The sequence below is a fragment of the Trichechus manatus genome, unplaced genomic scaffold, assembly GCF_000243295.1.
Source record: "Trichechus manatus latirostris isolate Lorelei unplaced genomic scaffold, TriManLat1.0 scaffold00021, whole genome shotgun sequence".
Classification (NCBI taxonomy): domain Eukaryota; kingdom Metazoa; phylum Chordata; class Mammalia; order Sirenia; family Trichechidae; genus Trichechus; species Trichechus manatus.
Genome location: NW_004443957.1, coordinates 9,633,030 through 9,647,416, shown reverse-complemented (window position 1 = coordinate 9,647,416; position 14,387 = coordinate 9,633,030). Strand labels below are relative to the sequence as shown.

Genomic DNA, 14,387 nt, shown 5'->3' with positions numbered 1-14,387 from the left:
TTTATCAATCATCTATCGATCTATTGATTGACTTATCTATCAAATATCTATTATCAAGCCAAAAGGACCCTATTTGTTATGGCAATGAATTTTCTGATATTCACAGCAGGCAAATCAGTTTTCTAGCATTCCTTATTGAGTTCTGTATATTAGATACTTCTGAATGAATATGCTGCATCAAACAGTATCACAAGGATAAAATCATCACGGTTGTATAAATGGAATGTGGCAAAGAGTGCAGACTTGAGAAACACAGGATTTTGTAGGAAACTGGAGTCTCACCTAATGCTCTCTTCCAGGTTTTAATACATTTCTCACTCTGTTTACTCCACACACAACCTCCTTAACTCATATAGTTCAACATGAGAAGTGGAAATAACATGGGTGGGTTTTGGAATCCAACAGATAGGGATTCAATCCCTGTTCCACTTCTATGAGCAAATCATTTATTCTCCCAAGGGTCAGTTTCGTCAGTTGTAGGAACAGAGTCATCAATACAGGGCTACTTGGTGTTCAATGTAATTGTTTGTGCACCCAGCAGTCACCCAGAAGGTGTCTAATTCATTTTAGTGTAATTTAGTCAACAACAAAACTAAGGGCAAGTTGATATATAACTAATTCATTCTGAATTAAAGCAACAGTGAATACAGTTATAATTTCTTAGTCAAGCACTTTTTGCTGTTTTTTTTTTTTTAAATTGGAAAAATACAGACAGAAGGTTTTCTTTAACTGTTTTTTCTGAAATGCTTCATTTTGGTGGTTAGTTTTCATATTGAGTTCTCGTTTTAATTTCTAACGTTTCCAGATGTGTGAGGACACTGCATATGCTAGTGAACCATTCTATTCTTGTTTATACCCCTGGGTATTTATTCCTCATGTTTTCCACTCCCTCAAGAAAGAGTTCCCTTCTTTTTATTCTAAATCTAATTTTAACACATCTTTTCAACTATTTCAGCTTATCTAGATCTTTCTGTTCTCTGAGACCCTATCCCATACTATGTATTTTGGACATCTGTCCTTCTATTTATAAGGTTTTAAGCTAGTTGGGTGACAAATTCCTTCACAACTGTGACTGTGTGTATTTTTTGTTTTTTTCCTCCATAGCTGTTAGCACAGTGGTGAGCAGGCAGTAGATATTCAACACAGATTTGTAAACTGAACTTAATTGAAAAAAAAAAAAATCCCTTTCCAAGTATCTGAGACACTGACAGGCCATAAATACACATCTTGGGTTTGGTGGCCATGTTACATCTTGTCAAGCTCCGAGATTTCACATGAAATTCTGATAGCTTACACCAAAGATGTACAAATTGTGACTCCTTACTCTAGAATTTCAAAAAATCTTTCCCGCTTCCACCTATCTTAACTTGAAGTTTCTACCTCATTTCAGAGCCCTGGAATATATTCTTCCTGAGGTAAGCACGTTATCATTTTAAAGATACTTTCATAAGATGAAAATAATAAATCAGGATATACTAGAGCCTAAACTTGGGTTAGGAAACCCTGGTGGCACAGTGGTTAAGAGCTATGGCTGCTAACCAAAAGGTCGGCAGTTCAAATCCACCAGGCACTCTTTGGAAACCCTATGGGGCAGTACTACTCTGTCCTATAGGGTTGCTATGAGTTGGAATCGACTCGATGGCAATGGGTTTGGTTTTTTTTTTTTTAAGCTTGGGTTAAGGGCAGAAGGAGGAACTCAGTTTTATTTGGAACAGATCCTCATTTGAATAATACTTATTGATGTGAGTAAGCAGGGGTAGTTCCATCCGAGATTTGGAGAGGAGACAGGAGAAGCAGAGGACCAGAGAAGCAGGAAGGAAATAGTCCAACCTGATAGTGGCCAATTTTAAGTTGTGTGCTTGGATATCTGTGGTCCAGACACAATACAAGGGCAAGAGTTATGGGAGCAAGACATCATTCTTCTTTTAAAGAGAACTCATCCTTCAGTCCTGTATCACAGCATCTATTGTACAAAACCACAAAAATATGATTGTATTGAAAAATTATTCTTGTATGACTCTTCAGAGATAGTCTATGGATCAAGGTAAAATAGTATCAAGTTAAACTATGACAACTAAGCAAGAAATATTGCTGCAGACAATGTGGTTCCAAGAGAAGATGCTGGGTTTATAGAACAGTATCCCTGGACTCAGGTTCCCACTCCACCATTAACCAGTTATTAGTGGTTTGAGACACTACTCAACCTCTATTACCCTTAGTTTCCTCTTTCATAAATGAGGACAATAAATCTCTAGGCTTTTTTTTTTTTTAATTAAAAAAATCTTTTATTAAAAAAAAAATTTCTTCAAAATACTTTCATTTTACCTCCTTACATTTAAATGCACCTCAGTTGAATTATCCGGTGGGGCATATAACAATAAAGAATGATGTTTCTTTTCTAGGATTTCATAATTGATTTAATCTTCACAAAATACTCTAAGGGGGCCAGCGAGAGAAAAATTAACACTTATCGAACACCTGGTATGAACCAAAGGTTTCACATTTATTTACTTCTCACAGTAGCGTTATGAAGTGGAAAGTTTCACTTCTCCATTTTATCATTAAGGAAAATTGAAGCTCAGAGAAGTCAAGGAATGTGCCTAAGGCCACACAGAGAGCAGGTGAGGGCTGGGCAGCACCAGGTTCCACTGTCGGGTCCATCTGATTTAAAAATCATGTTCTTTCTAGCATATGATGCTGGAATTCTGTAAAGTGGTAAAATGGTAGGTATTCTATTTTAACAGATGAAGAAACCGAGGTACAGAGAACCAGGAGGACTTTCTCAGTTTTGCAGTGAATCAGCCTTTTGAGTGCCAGGAAGAAATCCCAAGTTTTTTCCATATAGAGTGTAAGCTCAGGCCTGGGGCGAGGTGCAGGCAAATATCCTTTTATATGATAATTCTATTTTTATTTGATATCAGCATTGAATTTTCAGGTTTTTAAAGTTGTGAGTTACGAGAAAATTGAGCTCATTGTACTTATAAATTTTTATTAAATTCTAGTAAAACACTTGGTTGGTCTTTTCTAGAGAAAACCTTACAATGAACACATTTTATATCCTAGAAATTGATGAAGCTCTTTATTTGTTCCAAACCATGCGCTTGCCTCTCCAACCTGAAACCCTTTATCCCACATGTACCTTATATATTTAGAGTACGCTATGACCTAATCTTGAATCTTATTTTTTGTTATAAAATGTAATTTTCTTTTCTGGAAATGCATTTGGAGCGCTGTACAGCACTGAGAGTGTTGAGCTCCACTGTACTTCCTCTGGCTTCTGGAAAGAGGTTGTTTTATTTTTTTTTCCCTCTGACAACTTCCCTAGTGTTGGTTGTTTTATCCTGTGTGTTTGCGTTGGCTTTTAGCCTTCCGTTCCTTCCAGTTGGCCAGGCTCCAAATGAGAGTCAACTATTAGCCTAGAAGTATCATTTTCCAACACAGTGTCAGAGGGAAAACTCCACCTTCTACACCCACTACTAATTACCATAATGTTACAAGACATGACTTGTTTCATCATTCACCCATCACTTGTGAATTATCTGCTTTCCATAGCTCTCATTCTTCCAGAAAATGAGCTCGAGCCACGTGGAGAATATGCCTTTAAATCATTCAAGTCCTCAAGGAACACAGAGATCTTCCGGGAAGCTATGGCTCCTCTGCTCAACAATAATTTTCCTATTGCTTTGCCTCTTCATTACACTAATCTTTATTTTTCTCCTACTCAAGGTAAGGAGGCAACAGTACATGAGGTTGCTATTTATTATAACTCCTTTTTTCTTTTGTTATTCTAGTTATCATTGTCACTCAGTATTGCTATAGCTGGTTGAAAGGAAGAGACATGTGGGCACAAATAATGTAAATATGATTCCAATCTTGTCATGACATATGGATTTTGAGGTTTATCTAATTGTCCTGAGAGGGAAGGTATCAGAAAGGGTTAAGAGTTAGTTACAGAACTGAGTCAGATGGAATGACTTGAATAAACCAGTCAATTGACAAACGTTTGTGGAGTATTTTCTCCTATCCTGGAACTCTGCTAAACATTCTTGGTGGAATGAAAAAGCTATCAAACATTATCCTTACCCTCAAGGAATGGAATGCAAACTAATAGTACTAAAAAATAAATAAATAAACAAAACTCGTTGCAGTCAAGTGTATTCTGACTCATAGCGACCCTATAGGACAGAATAGAAGTGCCCCATAGGCTTTCCAAGGAGCGGCTGGTGAATTCGAACTGCTGACCCTTTGGTTAGCAGCCCAGCCCTTAAGCACTGTGTCACTATTAAGGGAAAAGACGTAAAAAGATAACTCAAGATAGAATAAGGTAAGTGACACATGGTTAGTGTATCATTTGAGGGGGAAAGAGCAACTGAACTAGGAGCAAGAAGATCTGGATTCTGGTTCTAGATCTTCCAATAACCAGTTTATAAATTTGAGAAAGCCATTTAATTTTTCTGATTGCAAGTTTCTTCATCTGAAAAAATGGTGGTGGAGGAATGGATTTGTTTATCATAATGTCTCTTCCAGCTATAAAATACTGTGATCAATAGTTCATCTAAGGGTAATACAGAGCATAACTGAAGTCTGAGCTTTCTAGGGAAGTGAGGTTTTGAGCAGAAGGAAAAGAATTGTTAGAAATTCTGAGCATTTAGATTTGTGAAAAAGTGTAGGGAGATAATAACAATAGCTTAAACTTGGAGGTGCTTTTTCCCTCTAAAAGCTACCTTACATTTTGTTAGCCAGATGAACACGGATATAGGTCTCATTGGTTCTGTCATTTGACTAAGAAACCAATGCATAGAGGAGGAAAATGACTTTTTCAAGGGCACACCATAGCTCCTGAAAAGGAAGAGAGGGAATCTAATAAAGCCTGAGGCATCTAGGACATCTCTTGCTAGAACTGAATTTAATCAACCCCATGTCTTTGAGCTCTGATCCTGGATTCTTTCTCCTAGAGAACATGCAGCTTTTCAATGAAAAATTCTGTCTCTAAAGGTACAGTCCAGAGTTTGTTACAAATCTGGGGAAGTTTAAAAGGTTTTCAGGGTATTGTCCTGACAGGATGCTATGGAGGCTATAGTTTCTATGGAGAAAGACCAGTGGCTTTGCCCACAATGGATGAGATTAGCTCATGTATTCAACTTTCCACTTGCCTGCACTTCCCTTCCTGTGGTGGCCACAAAGAAGTATCTTTGGGAAAGAGGATTGAGCAGCCTGTGGGTGGTGAGTCATTAGGAGGTGGCTGCTTCTGCCTTATCACAGTATCTATGATCCTTGGGGTTTTATATTATTTTGGTCTCCACTCTAGCTTTTTTTATACACTTTCTAGATTCTCTAGGCACTAATTCAAAAAGTGTAAGACAGAAAGACTGGCTTCTTTCTAGATCAACAAACAAATTCCCTTAGGACAATTTTATTTTTTCTTCTTCCAGGAGACGTTCAACTGAAGGGATAGGTTAGAAATCCAAGGAAATCTGGTTCATATCACAGTGAAAATAACCTCACAGAATTTGTCTCTAAGAAACTGAATGTTCAGGAGAGTCCTTTGCTTCAATGAAATGAAGGATACTTACAAATGGAGAAGCTGTAGTTGTACTTAAAAGCAGAGTAGATTCTATTTCAAAATGATGATTTGATTAGGGTTGATTTGAAGAAAAGAATTATGTGGATTATGGTTTAAATCAAATGGCGTTATAGGAACAACTGATCCCTCTAAGCAAAAATGAACTAAACTAAACTGGAACTCCCCTTTCATATTTTTTTTATAAGGGGGTATTTACTCCTTCCAAATGTCACCAGAGTTATAAATAGAAACTCCCCTACTGGTGAGATTCTTGAGTCAGACAGGATGGGTTTGGATCTTAGCCTGGCCTCTTATCCAATGGCATCTCTTGGGTTGGTGTCACCCAGTGTGGTAACTCATGGTGTCACCACCCCCTACACACAGGGACAGATTATCCAATAAGCAACGTAAGCATGAGTTACTTGTGCTTACTTACTAGTCTGTAGTGGACAATTTCACATGAGTTTCACCACATCTCCACACACCGTGAAACCCATGTGAAATAGTTCACTACAGATTAGTAAGTAAGTGCAAGTAAGCCTGTGCTTACCTTGCTTACTGGATCATCCACCCCTGTCAGGGATTGTAAATTTGAAAAGAGGCTTTGATTCTGTAGGAAGGTACTGTAGGGTTGGGAGAGAGACAGATGCCGGCCATACCTAGAAGCAGAATCTTTGATGTGGTGAAAAAATGTGAAATTGTTCACTACAAATGATCTGGTAAGCAAAGTAAGCACTGTGTTTACCCTGTTTATTGGATAATCCACCCTACCACTCATGCTAATTACCACAATACCAGAACATTTGACAAAATCAGCAACTATGCAAACACTGGCAGCAGTGAAAACAAAAGTATGTGCTTGTAGCGTCTGCAGATGAAAATACACGATTCGAAGCGTCACTGTAATTGGGTAATAATGACAGCTCTGAATGGAGTGCAGTAGAAGGTTCAAAAAGTAAATTAGCATGGAGTTTTAGCCTTGTAGGTATATTGATACGTGTAAGCTGGGCTTACAAAAAATACTTTTGTTGTTATAACTAACTACAGAGATATTTTTATAAAAAATAATAAATTTCTACTGAAACACAGCACAAAAATTTTATAGACAGTAATTTTGGTCTCACCCCCTCTGATAGTGTCACCTGGTGTGTTTCACACCCCCCCACCCCCTAGCGATGTCTTTGCTCTTATCAGCTGCATGGCCTTCTGCAAGTTACTTAATCCCTCTCGTTCTCATTTCCTCATCTGCAAAATAAGTATGGTAATACTTACACAATTGCAGTAAGGAGTAATGAAACGGTACAGTGTCTGGTACACAGTAGGCCTTTAATAGATGATAGTGATTAATATTTGCACCTTTATTATTAATGACATTACAATGAAGATAAATTAAAAAGATCTTTTAAACGTATGAATATTCTTTGCTTATCTGCTTCACTTCCTCAACCAGAGACTATATCTTACTGCCAGATTGATGATTTTTGTGATTAAATTGATTTTTCATCTGTGGTAATAATTAAAGACTAACACAATGGTGATTTCTGTAGCTCTAAATAGTTCTTAAAGGAGCCCACAGTACAATATCTGGAATTTCTGGCTCTGGCCAATAATTTGTTGGTGGTCTTAGGTTTCTCCACACACTCGTTATACATAATAGTAGATGGCACAGATACTATCTGTGGCTTGTACTTTGGCACCATTTATATTTAGATTGCTCTCTAATTACTTCATATGTATAGTCATGCCTTTCTAGAAGGATCAAAAACTTCCTGAGAGGCAAAGACTATAAATTACATTTGTTTCTCTCACTCACAATGCTAGTATAATGTTGGGAATCTATGTGCTTAAACTTTTGTGCAATGCTTCACCATCATCAGTATCATAATCAAAATAGCTAGTATTTATTGAGGAGACTCTGAAATTTGGGCAGAGCACTTCATAAGAATTATTTCATTTAAGCCCAACAACAGCCTCAATGAAATAGCTGCTATTATTTCCCCCATTTTATAGATGAGGAAATTGAGGTTAAGGGAGTCTCTATCACATGCCTAGCATGGGTTGAATTAAATTGAATTTCAACATCTCTTCTAAGAAATGCCAAAATGAGACTGAAATAATTTTAAGAGTAATAATTGAAAAAGAGTAGTGGCTTCTAAATTTTTTGATTGAACCTCTCTATCAATAAAGTCCAATTCCAATATTTGTATACTCATTTTTATAAATTATATTTAAGTGCTAATAATATGTATACTAAAAAGGTATAAAAATAGAAATTTATAAGGATGAGCTAAACAATATGCTTAATGTAGTTTATTCAAAGTGAAAAACCACTTGGATTTTACTAAGATATTAATATATTTTATATATTAATATATAAACATTATAAAATAAAGGAATATTTTAGTAGAAAATCTGATAAATGTGTTTCTTTTGTTTTCTTAATCTTAGTTTAACACTTTGTGATTCAGCAATTTGAGGGTCATGTTCCAAGTTAATTTTTCTTGATTCATGGTTTTATAGATTGTCATAACTGAAAAATTTACCTCATAAAGAAATAGAGATCAAAACAGAAGATTGCATGTTTGAGTGTGCTTACCATATCATGACACTCAATTTTCAATCCTTCATTCAATGATGCCAGATTAGTATTATTATTATTAAAATAACATTATCCCACACCCCATTCGTGTCTTTCCTTCCTTATACCACTGAAATACCATTTCCTTCCTCATACAACTTAAATTCCACAGCCTATAATTATAATCTTTCCTTTGCATAAACCCACTTACTTGCTTCTCTCTCTTTTCATCATACTCTACTGGCAATACGCCAACACTGGAAAAACCCCAACCCTGATTGCATCCAACTGCTCTGTGTCTTTCACAGCTGAATGTAGTTAAAGAAAAACACATGACCTTGCTGAAGGGTCATGACCACTAACCTCGAGTGGGACTTCAGTGTTGCTATGCAAACAACCTACATTTCTCGTCTGTTTACTCTCCGGCTCCTCTACTAGACTATGCCTTCTACTTCTTTTTACATATTTGTCTTAGGCTGGGTTCTCTAGAGAAGCAAAACCAGTAAAGTGTATAAATACATATATATAGAGAGAGATTATATCAAGTACACAGCTCACGTGATTGTAGAGTCTAGAACGTCCCAAGCCCGTGGATCAGGGTAGAGGCCTCTCCCAAGTCACGCAGCTGCAGAAGCTGTCAAGCCCAAGATCAGCAGGTCCGAGAGCAGGGCTCCTGCTCACAGGCTGTGCAGATCAACGAATCCCAGGTTCCGCAGATAAGCTGACAGCTCAAGTCCCAAGAACTGGAGATGAGACGACAGGAAGCACCTGCAGGATCTAGAGAGAGCAAAAAGCCACACCCCCAAGGAGACTCCCTTTCATCTGATTGGCTACTCACAGTATATTCAATCATGGACGTGATTACGTTAAAACACTGATCATGGCCCAGCCAAGTTGACACACAATCTCAACCATCACAATATCCAACACCTCTTTGCCCATTCTCACTCTCAGCTGATGTTTTTGGCTCCAGGTTCTGTGAGAAAACAGAAGCAGACAGGAAAAGAAGTTCCAAATCTCCCCACCATATCTACCGCTCACTTGCATTTTTGTCCATATACACTGCATTTCGGAGCCCTGGTGGCACAACAGTTAAGAACTCCGCAGCTAACCAAAAGGTCGGCGGTTCTAACCCACTAGCTGCTCCACAGTAGAAAGATGTGGCAGTCTGCTTTTTGTAAATGTTGCACCCTTGGAAAACCTATGGGGCAGTTCTACTCTGCCCTATAGGGTCGCTATGAGTCGGAATAGACTCTACAGCAACGGGTTTTTAAACCACATTTCCTTCTTGTTACTATGGGTAAATTGTTCATGCACCTATTCAAGACTGCCTATACACTGGATTCTATCCCCTCCTGCCTATCCAAGGCTCTAACATTTCTATCTCTTACATATTCTCTTACAACCTCCCTTTCCATTTACTGGAGCATTCCCATCAACATATAAACATGTTGCCATTTTTCTCATGTTAAACAAAAACAAAAATAAACACACAAAACCACCAAATCTCTTTGACTTGTCATCTCCATCCAGGTTCCACTCAATTTTTCTGCTCTTCCTTCCAACAAAACTCCTCTAATTTCTATTTCCCATTCACCCTTAAACTCATTCCCATTAAGCTTCTGTCCTCATCACACTACAGAAACTACTCTTGTCAGTAATCCTGATGACTGTCATGTTACTGAATTCATCAGTTAATTCTCTGTCCTTATTTTACTTGACCCATCAGCAGCATTTGACACAGCTGGTCACTCCTTCTCCCTAAACACTTTCCTCTCTTGGATTCCAAACAGCACACTTTCCTGGTTTTCTTTCTGACTCACTGTTTGGTCCTTCTTGGTCTCCTTTTCTGGTTCCTTTTCATCTCCCCAACCTCTAAACATTGCAGTGTCCCAGTACTGCCACTTTCCTCTATCTACACTCGCTGACTCAATCTCATGAGTCTCATATAAACTGAAGATTGCTAAATGTGTATCTCCAGAACTCCTTAAATTCCAGCCTCACTCATCCAACTGCCTATATGACACCTCTACTGAGATATCTAATAAACATCTAAACTTAACATGTCCAAAAACAAACTCATGATTATTTCTTTTCCCCCAATCCACTCCTTTCACAAAATGACTTCATAGGAAAAAGACTTGGTGATCTGCTTCCATAAAGATTACAGATTAGGAAACCCTATGGGGCAGTTCTGCTTTGTCACATGGGGTCACTATGAGTCGGAATTGACTCAACGGCACCTAACAGCAAGAACAATTCCTCTTCAATCTTGACCATTTCAGCAAATAACAACTTTAACTTTCCAATTTATCAGGCCAAAAAATCTTGGAGTCATGTTTGTCTCTTCTCATTCTCTCACCTGTTATCCATGTTAGAAACGCCTGTTGGCTCTGTTTTCCAGTCACTTATCACCATTTCCACTACTAGCACTTTGGTTAGAGGCACCATGTTCTCTTGCCTAGATTATTGCAATTGTCTTTTAGCTGGTCCCTTGCTTTTGCTCTTGCCTCCTTTTAACTTATTCTCAGCATAGCACCCAGAGAACACTCTGAAAGTAAAATGTACATCATCTCTTAAGTACCTAGCCATAAGAACATCAAAGAACTCTGTGTGGCACCAAAAAAAAAAAAAAAAAAAAATTGTGGTTATACTCTATCCTCTTACAAAGTGTTTTAGAACATTTACCATTTAGATATTTATATTTATAAAATTAACCACTCTGATGGCATCCTGTAGCATATAAACTGTGGTATGTTGCAACAGATTAAAAGTAAGGTCTCCTAAGTGTATCTCAATTACTGTATATGACACATAATTTTCTGAATATTAAGTGAGGGTAGCTGTATCAATCTGAATTGTAAATATTTGTCTAGCTTAATTTTTTATTACTTGAAATAAATATAAATAGAAGTTCCATTATTTTCTCCCCACATGTGGATGTATCACCTTGTACAGTCATTGGAGTGTGGAAACCACTGTTTACAGAAAACTACTATAGCCCAGTAGCAGGAGGGTCCAAGATCAAACAGTTCTCTTGTGGGTTGAGGTTAGGTGGATGGAATGAATCCTCATTTTTCGCCTAGAAGACCCAGGGAAGCTAGGTAATGAAAGGTGAAAGATGGAGTCAACCATCTGTAAAGGGAAGCTGAGAGATATAGAAGAGATAGGAGGCAGGGATTCTTAATACAGCTACAGAAGAGTCTTTTGCTTCAGGAATCTGAAGCTCTAAATAAATCAGTCAACAAAGTAGTGATGCTGCTATCATCCTGACCTATTTCTCTTTTTCTCCCCCAGCAGACTGTCAACGAGCCCTGTGTAGCTAAATTTGGTGAGTAACCTTTCTTGCATGCTTCCCTTTTACTTTTCTTAGTTTTTGATGCGAGGAAGAAGGCTCCAGTGCTGTCAAGAAAGCCTGAATCCTCTTTTACTCATTCTTCAGCTACTGTTTATAACTACCTATCCTGTGCCTCATACTCATAGCGACTCATAACAACCCTAATAGGACAGAGTAGAACTGCCTCATAGGGTTTCCAAGGAGCGGCTGGTGGATTTGAGCTGCCCACCTTTTGGTTAGCAGCCAAGCTCTTCAGAATTGACCTGATGGTAATGAGTTTGGGTTATTCTGTGCCAGGTAGTAGTCTAGGATCTAGGGTTACAGAGATGAACTAGACAGACAAGCCCATAACCTGATGAAGCTCACATTCAAGGTCTCTTCTTTGGGAAGGACTGCCCATCACTCTTACAGGCCTGGGGATCTGAGATCCAGGACTTTCCTTTAATTCTGTATTTTAATAAGCACAATAAGCCTCAGATTTCCATAATCTTTCTCTTTGAGAAGCTCTCTCATATCCTGCATTGCTGATGTCACATCGAGTAGGTGTGGTGGTGCTGGTATTGTTTCCAAATTTATAGGAAATGAGAATGAGAAGGGAATGGTCATTCCTTCCCATTCTTTTGCTTAGCTTCTTGCTCACTTTCTCTTATTGCTACCTTGTATTGGCATGGAAAACACACTAAAGTTTACAAGTACACTGAGCCTTAGAGCATTTCTTAGAATACACACAAATCCACAAATAAATACATTTTACATTTTTTATAGGTTTCAGAGTAAATATACCATTTCCTGCTAGGAATAGAAAGTTTCTAGGGTTAACCCTGCAGCCACTCTCTACATATAGCTGAAATAGTCAGACTTCCTAGTCTTGTGGGACTTAGGGTATTTCTTTTTATTTGACTCTTCCTTCGTCTGTGTGCGTGTGTGCATGTGTTTCAGTCAGTGGAATGGAACTCATCATACGTTTGAAATTCTCCCATGATGTGATAGAAGTTGAGAACCTCAAGTGATGCGAAGGTGGTCTTTGAGTAACCCCTAGAATTAAATAGGAGAACCAGTGACATTTCTTCCTAGGGACTTGCCTTGCCTACCACATGTCAGGCAGGAAGACATTTCCTGGGCCCATTGTAGACACATGGAAACATTTCCTTTTGTTCTAGAGATCTCTCCCTTACTCTCCTTCAGAATCTCCTGTCAGGCTTGTCAGTCATGTATGTAGGAATGACAGTTTAAGTCAAAATGGTACCTCTTCCAGGGTATTTTCTTATTCAGGTTTCTTTTTAATTATGGGACAAAGACTTTGCCACCTGGAACAAAAATTATGGAGAATTACAGACAGTTCAGGTAAGTATTTTGGGTGGTTAAATCACTTCCTGGGGCCCTGAAATCACACTACTGTGCAAAACCAACTTACAGATAAATATTTAAATTTCATGTATACCTATGAAAATAAATGACTAGACCTTAACCCTGGGCCCACTACCGTGTGACAGTATTACACTAGGGATACTTATATTGAAATACTCAAGTAATTTCCATTTATAAGCTCATGAATTTATAGTAGTTGTGGTTTTGGGGGAGTTTGGATAAAGATATCCCAAGCAGGTCTGGAATGATATATACCTGTAAACTGATGAAATTTAGACACAACACAACTAATTCAGAAACAGGGACATACGGTTCAATCAAGGTATATTTACTGAGTATACACTCGGTACCAGGTACTCTTCTAGGTGCTGAAGATAATGGCATTGAATAAAATAGATGTCTTTGCCCTCCAAGAGATTATATTCAAATGTCTATATGAAAACAATATACAAGTATACTACTAAATTTTTAGTATGCTAGATGGTGACGCTTTTCCTGAAGAAAACGAAAGCAGGGTAAAAAGACACAGTGACAGATTATTTAGCGAAGGTCTCACTGATAAGGTGGTACATAGTAAATAGTATTTACATAGAAAAAGCATGGATATGTGTCTTGGAATGCCAACCCTGCGTATCTCAGGGTAGAGTATGTGTGTGAGTCCTTCCTCTCTTTCCCCTCCCTCCTTCCTCCTTTTCTTTTTTCTTTCCTGCTACAAATTTTAATTAACAAGAGATGCGGTGCCACCTAAAAACTCATTTTCTATTTCATATCTATTTCCTCAGCTCCCCAAGCAAGAGATACCCTTAGGATTTGCAACTTCTCTAAAACAAGGAGTAGACACTTAAAATATTACAGCTGAGGTTGCAGGGCACTAGTATAGGTCAGATAAAACACTGATAGGTGGGAAAGAATTTGCTATAATCAGGAAGGAATGAAATAACTATACTTTCCATTTTTTCCTCTCTTGTAAATTTCTTATAGGACCATTACCCTCAGGATGGCAAATAACATCTTCTGAGCCTCTTTGTGTGGCTGTAGATAGGGACGAGAAGTCTGATTGGAAGCTGAAAATACTTCGGAGTGGCTTGTATGTAATTTATGGCCAAGTGGCGCCCAATACAACCTACAAGGAACCAGCTCCTTTTGCAGTGCAGCTACGTAAAAACAATGCCATCATACAAACTCTCACAGACAACTCTAAAACTCACAATATAGGAGGAACTTATGAATTTCATGCTGGCGATACGATAGCCTTGAGATTCAACTATAAATATCAGGTTCTAAAAAATGATACATACTGGGGGATCTTATTGGTAGCAAATCCCCGGTTCGTCTCCTAGTAACTTGACTTGGTCTCCTCATCCTGCTCAGCACATGCTGGGATGCTGAGGGGCGAAGTGGAAGAGGTAGAGTTTCAATGCCTATGGTTTGACTAGGTACATGAATCAACACAAACAAATCTCCTTTGCGTGCTGAATTTTCATTGCTCATTTGACTATCTGAAGGAGACTCAGACATTTAGCTAAAGACGCTTGGTTACC

At 38.2% G+C, this 14,387-nt stretch overlaps 1 protein-coding gene across 1 annotated transcript; it reads left to right on the top strand.

Annotated features, from left to right (window-relative positions):
* The first annotated feature begins 3,521 nt into the window (after positions 1–3,521).
* Positions 3,522–14,186, top strand: TNFSF18 (TNF superfamily member 18). The gene is made up of 3 exons (XM_004372824.3): positions 3,522–3,726; positions 11,442–11,472; positions 13,828–14,186. Exons 1-3 carry the CDS (start codon positions 3,571–3,573, stop codon positions 14,184–14,186), a joined length of 546 nt encoding a protein of 181 aa, XP_004372881.1. The 5' UTR covers positions 3,522–3,570.
* The last annotated feature ends 201 nt before the right edge of the window (positions 14,187–14,387 follow it).

What these genes read in the sequence shown, in the direction of transcription:
- TNFSF18 (XM_004372824.3), top strand. Translation starts at nt 3,571, where the DNA reads ATGAGCTCGAGCCACGTGGAGAATATGCCTTTAAATCATTCAAGTCCT. An exon ending in TTATTTTTCTCCTACTCAAG is followed by an intron (nt 3,727 to 11,441) that starts GTAAGGAGGCAA and finishes CTCCCCCAGCAG; the next exon opens with ACTGTCAACGAGCCCTGTGT. An exon ending in GCCCTGTGTAGCTAAATTTG is followed by an intron (nt 11,473 to 13,827) that starts GTGAGTAACCTT and finishes AATTTCTTATAG; the next exon opens with GACCATTACCCTCAGGATGG.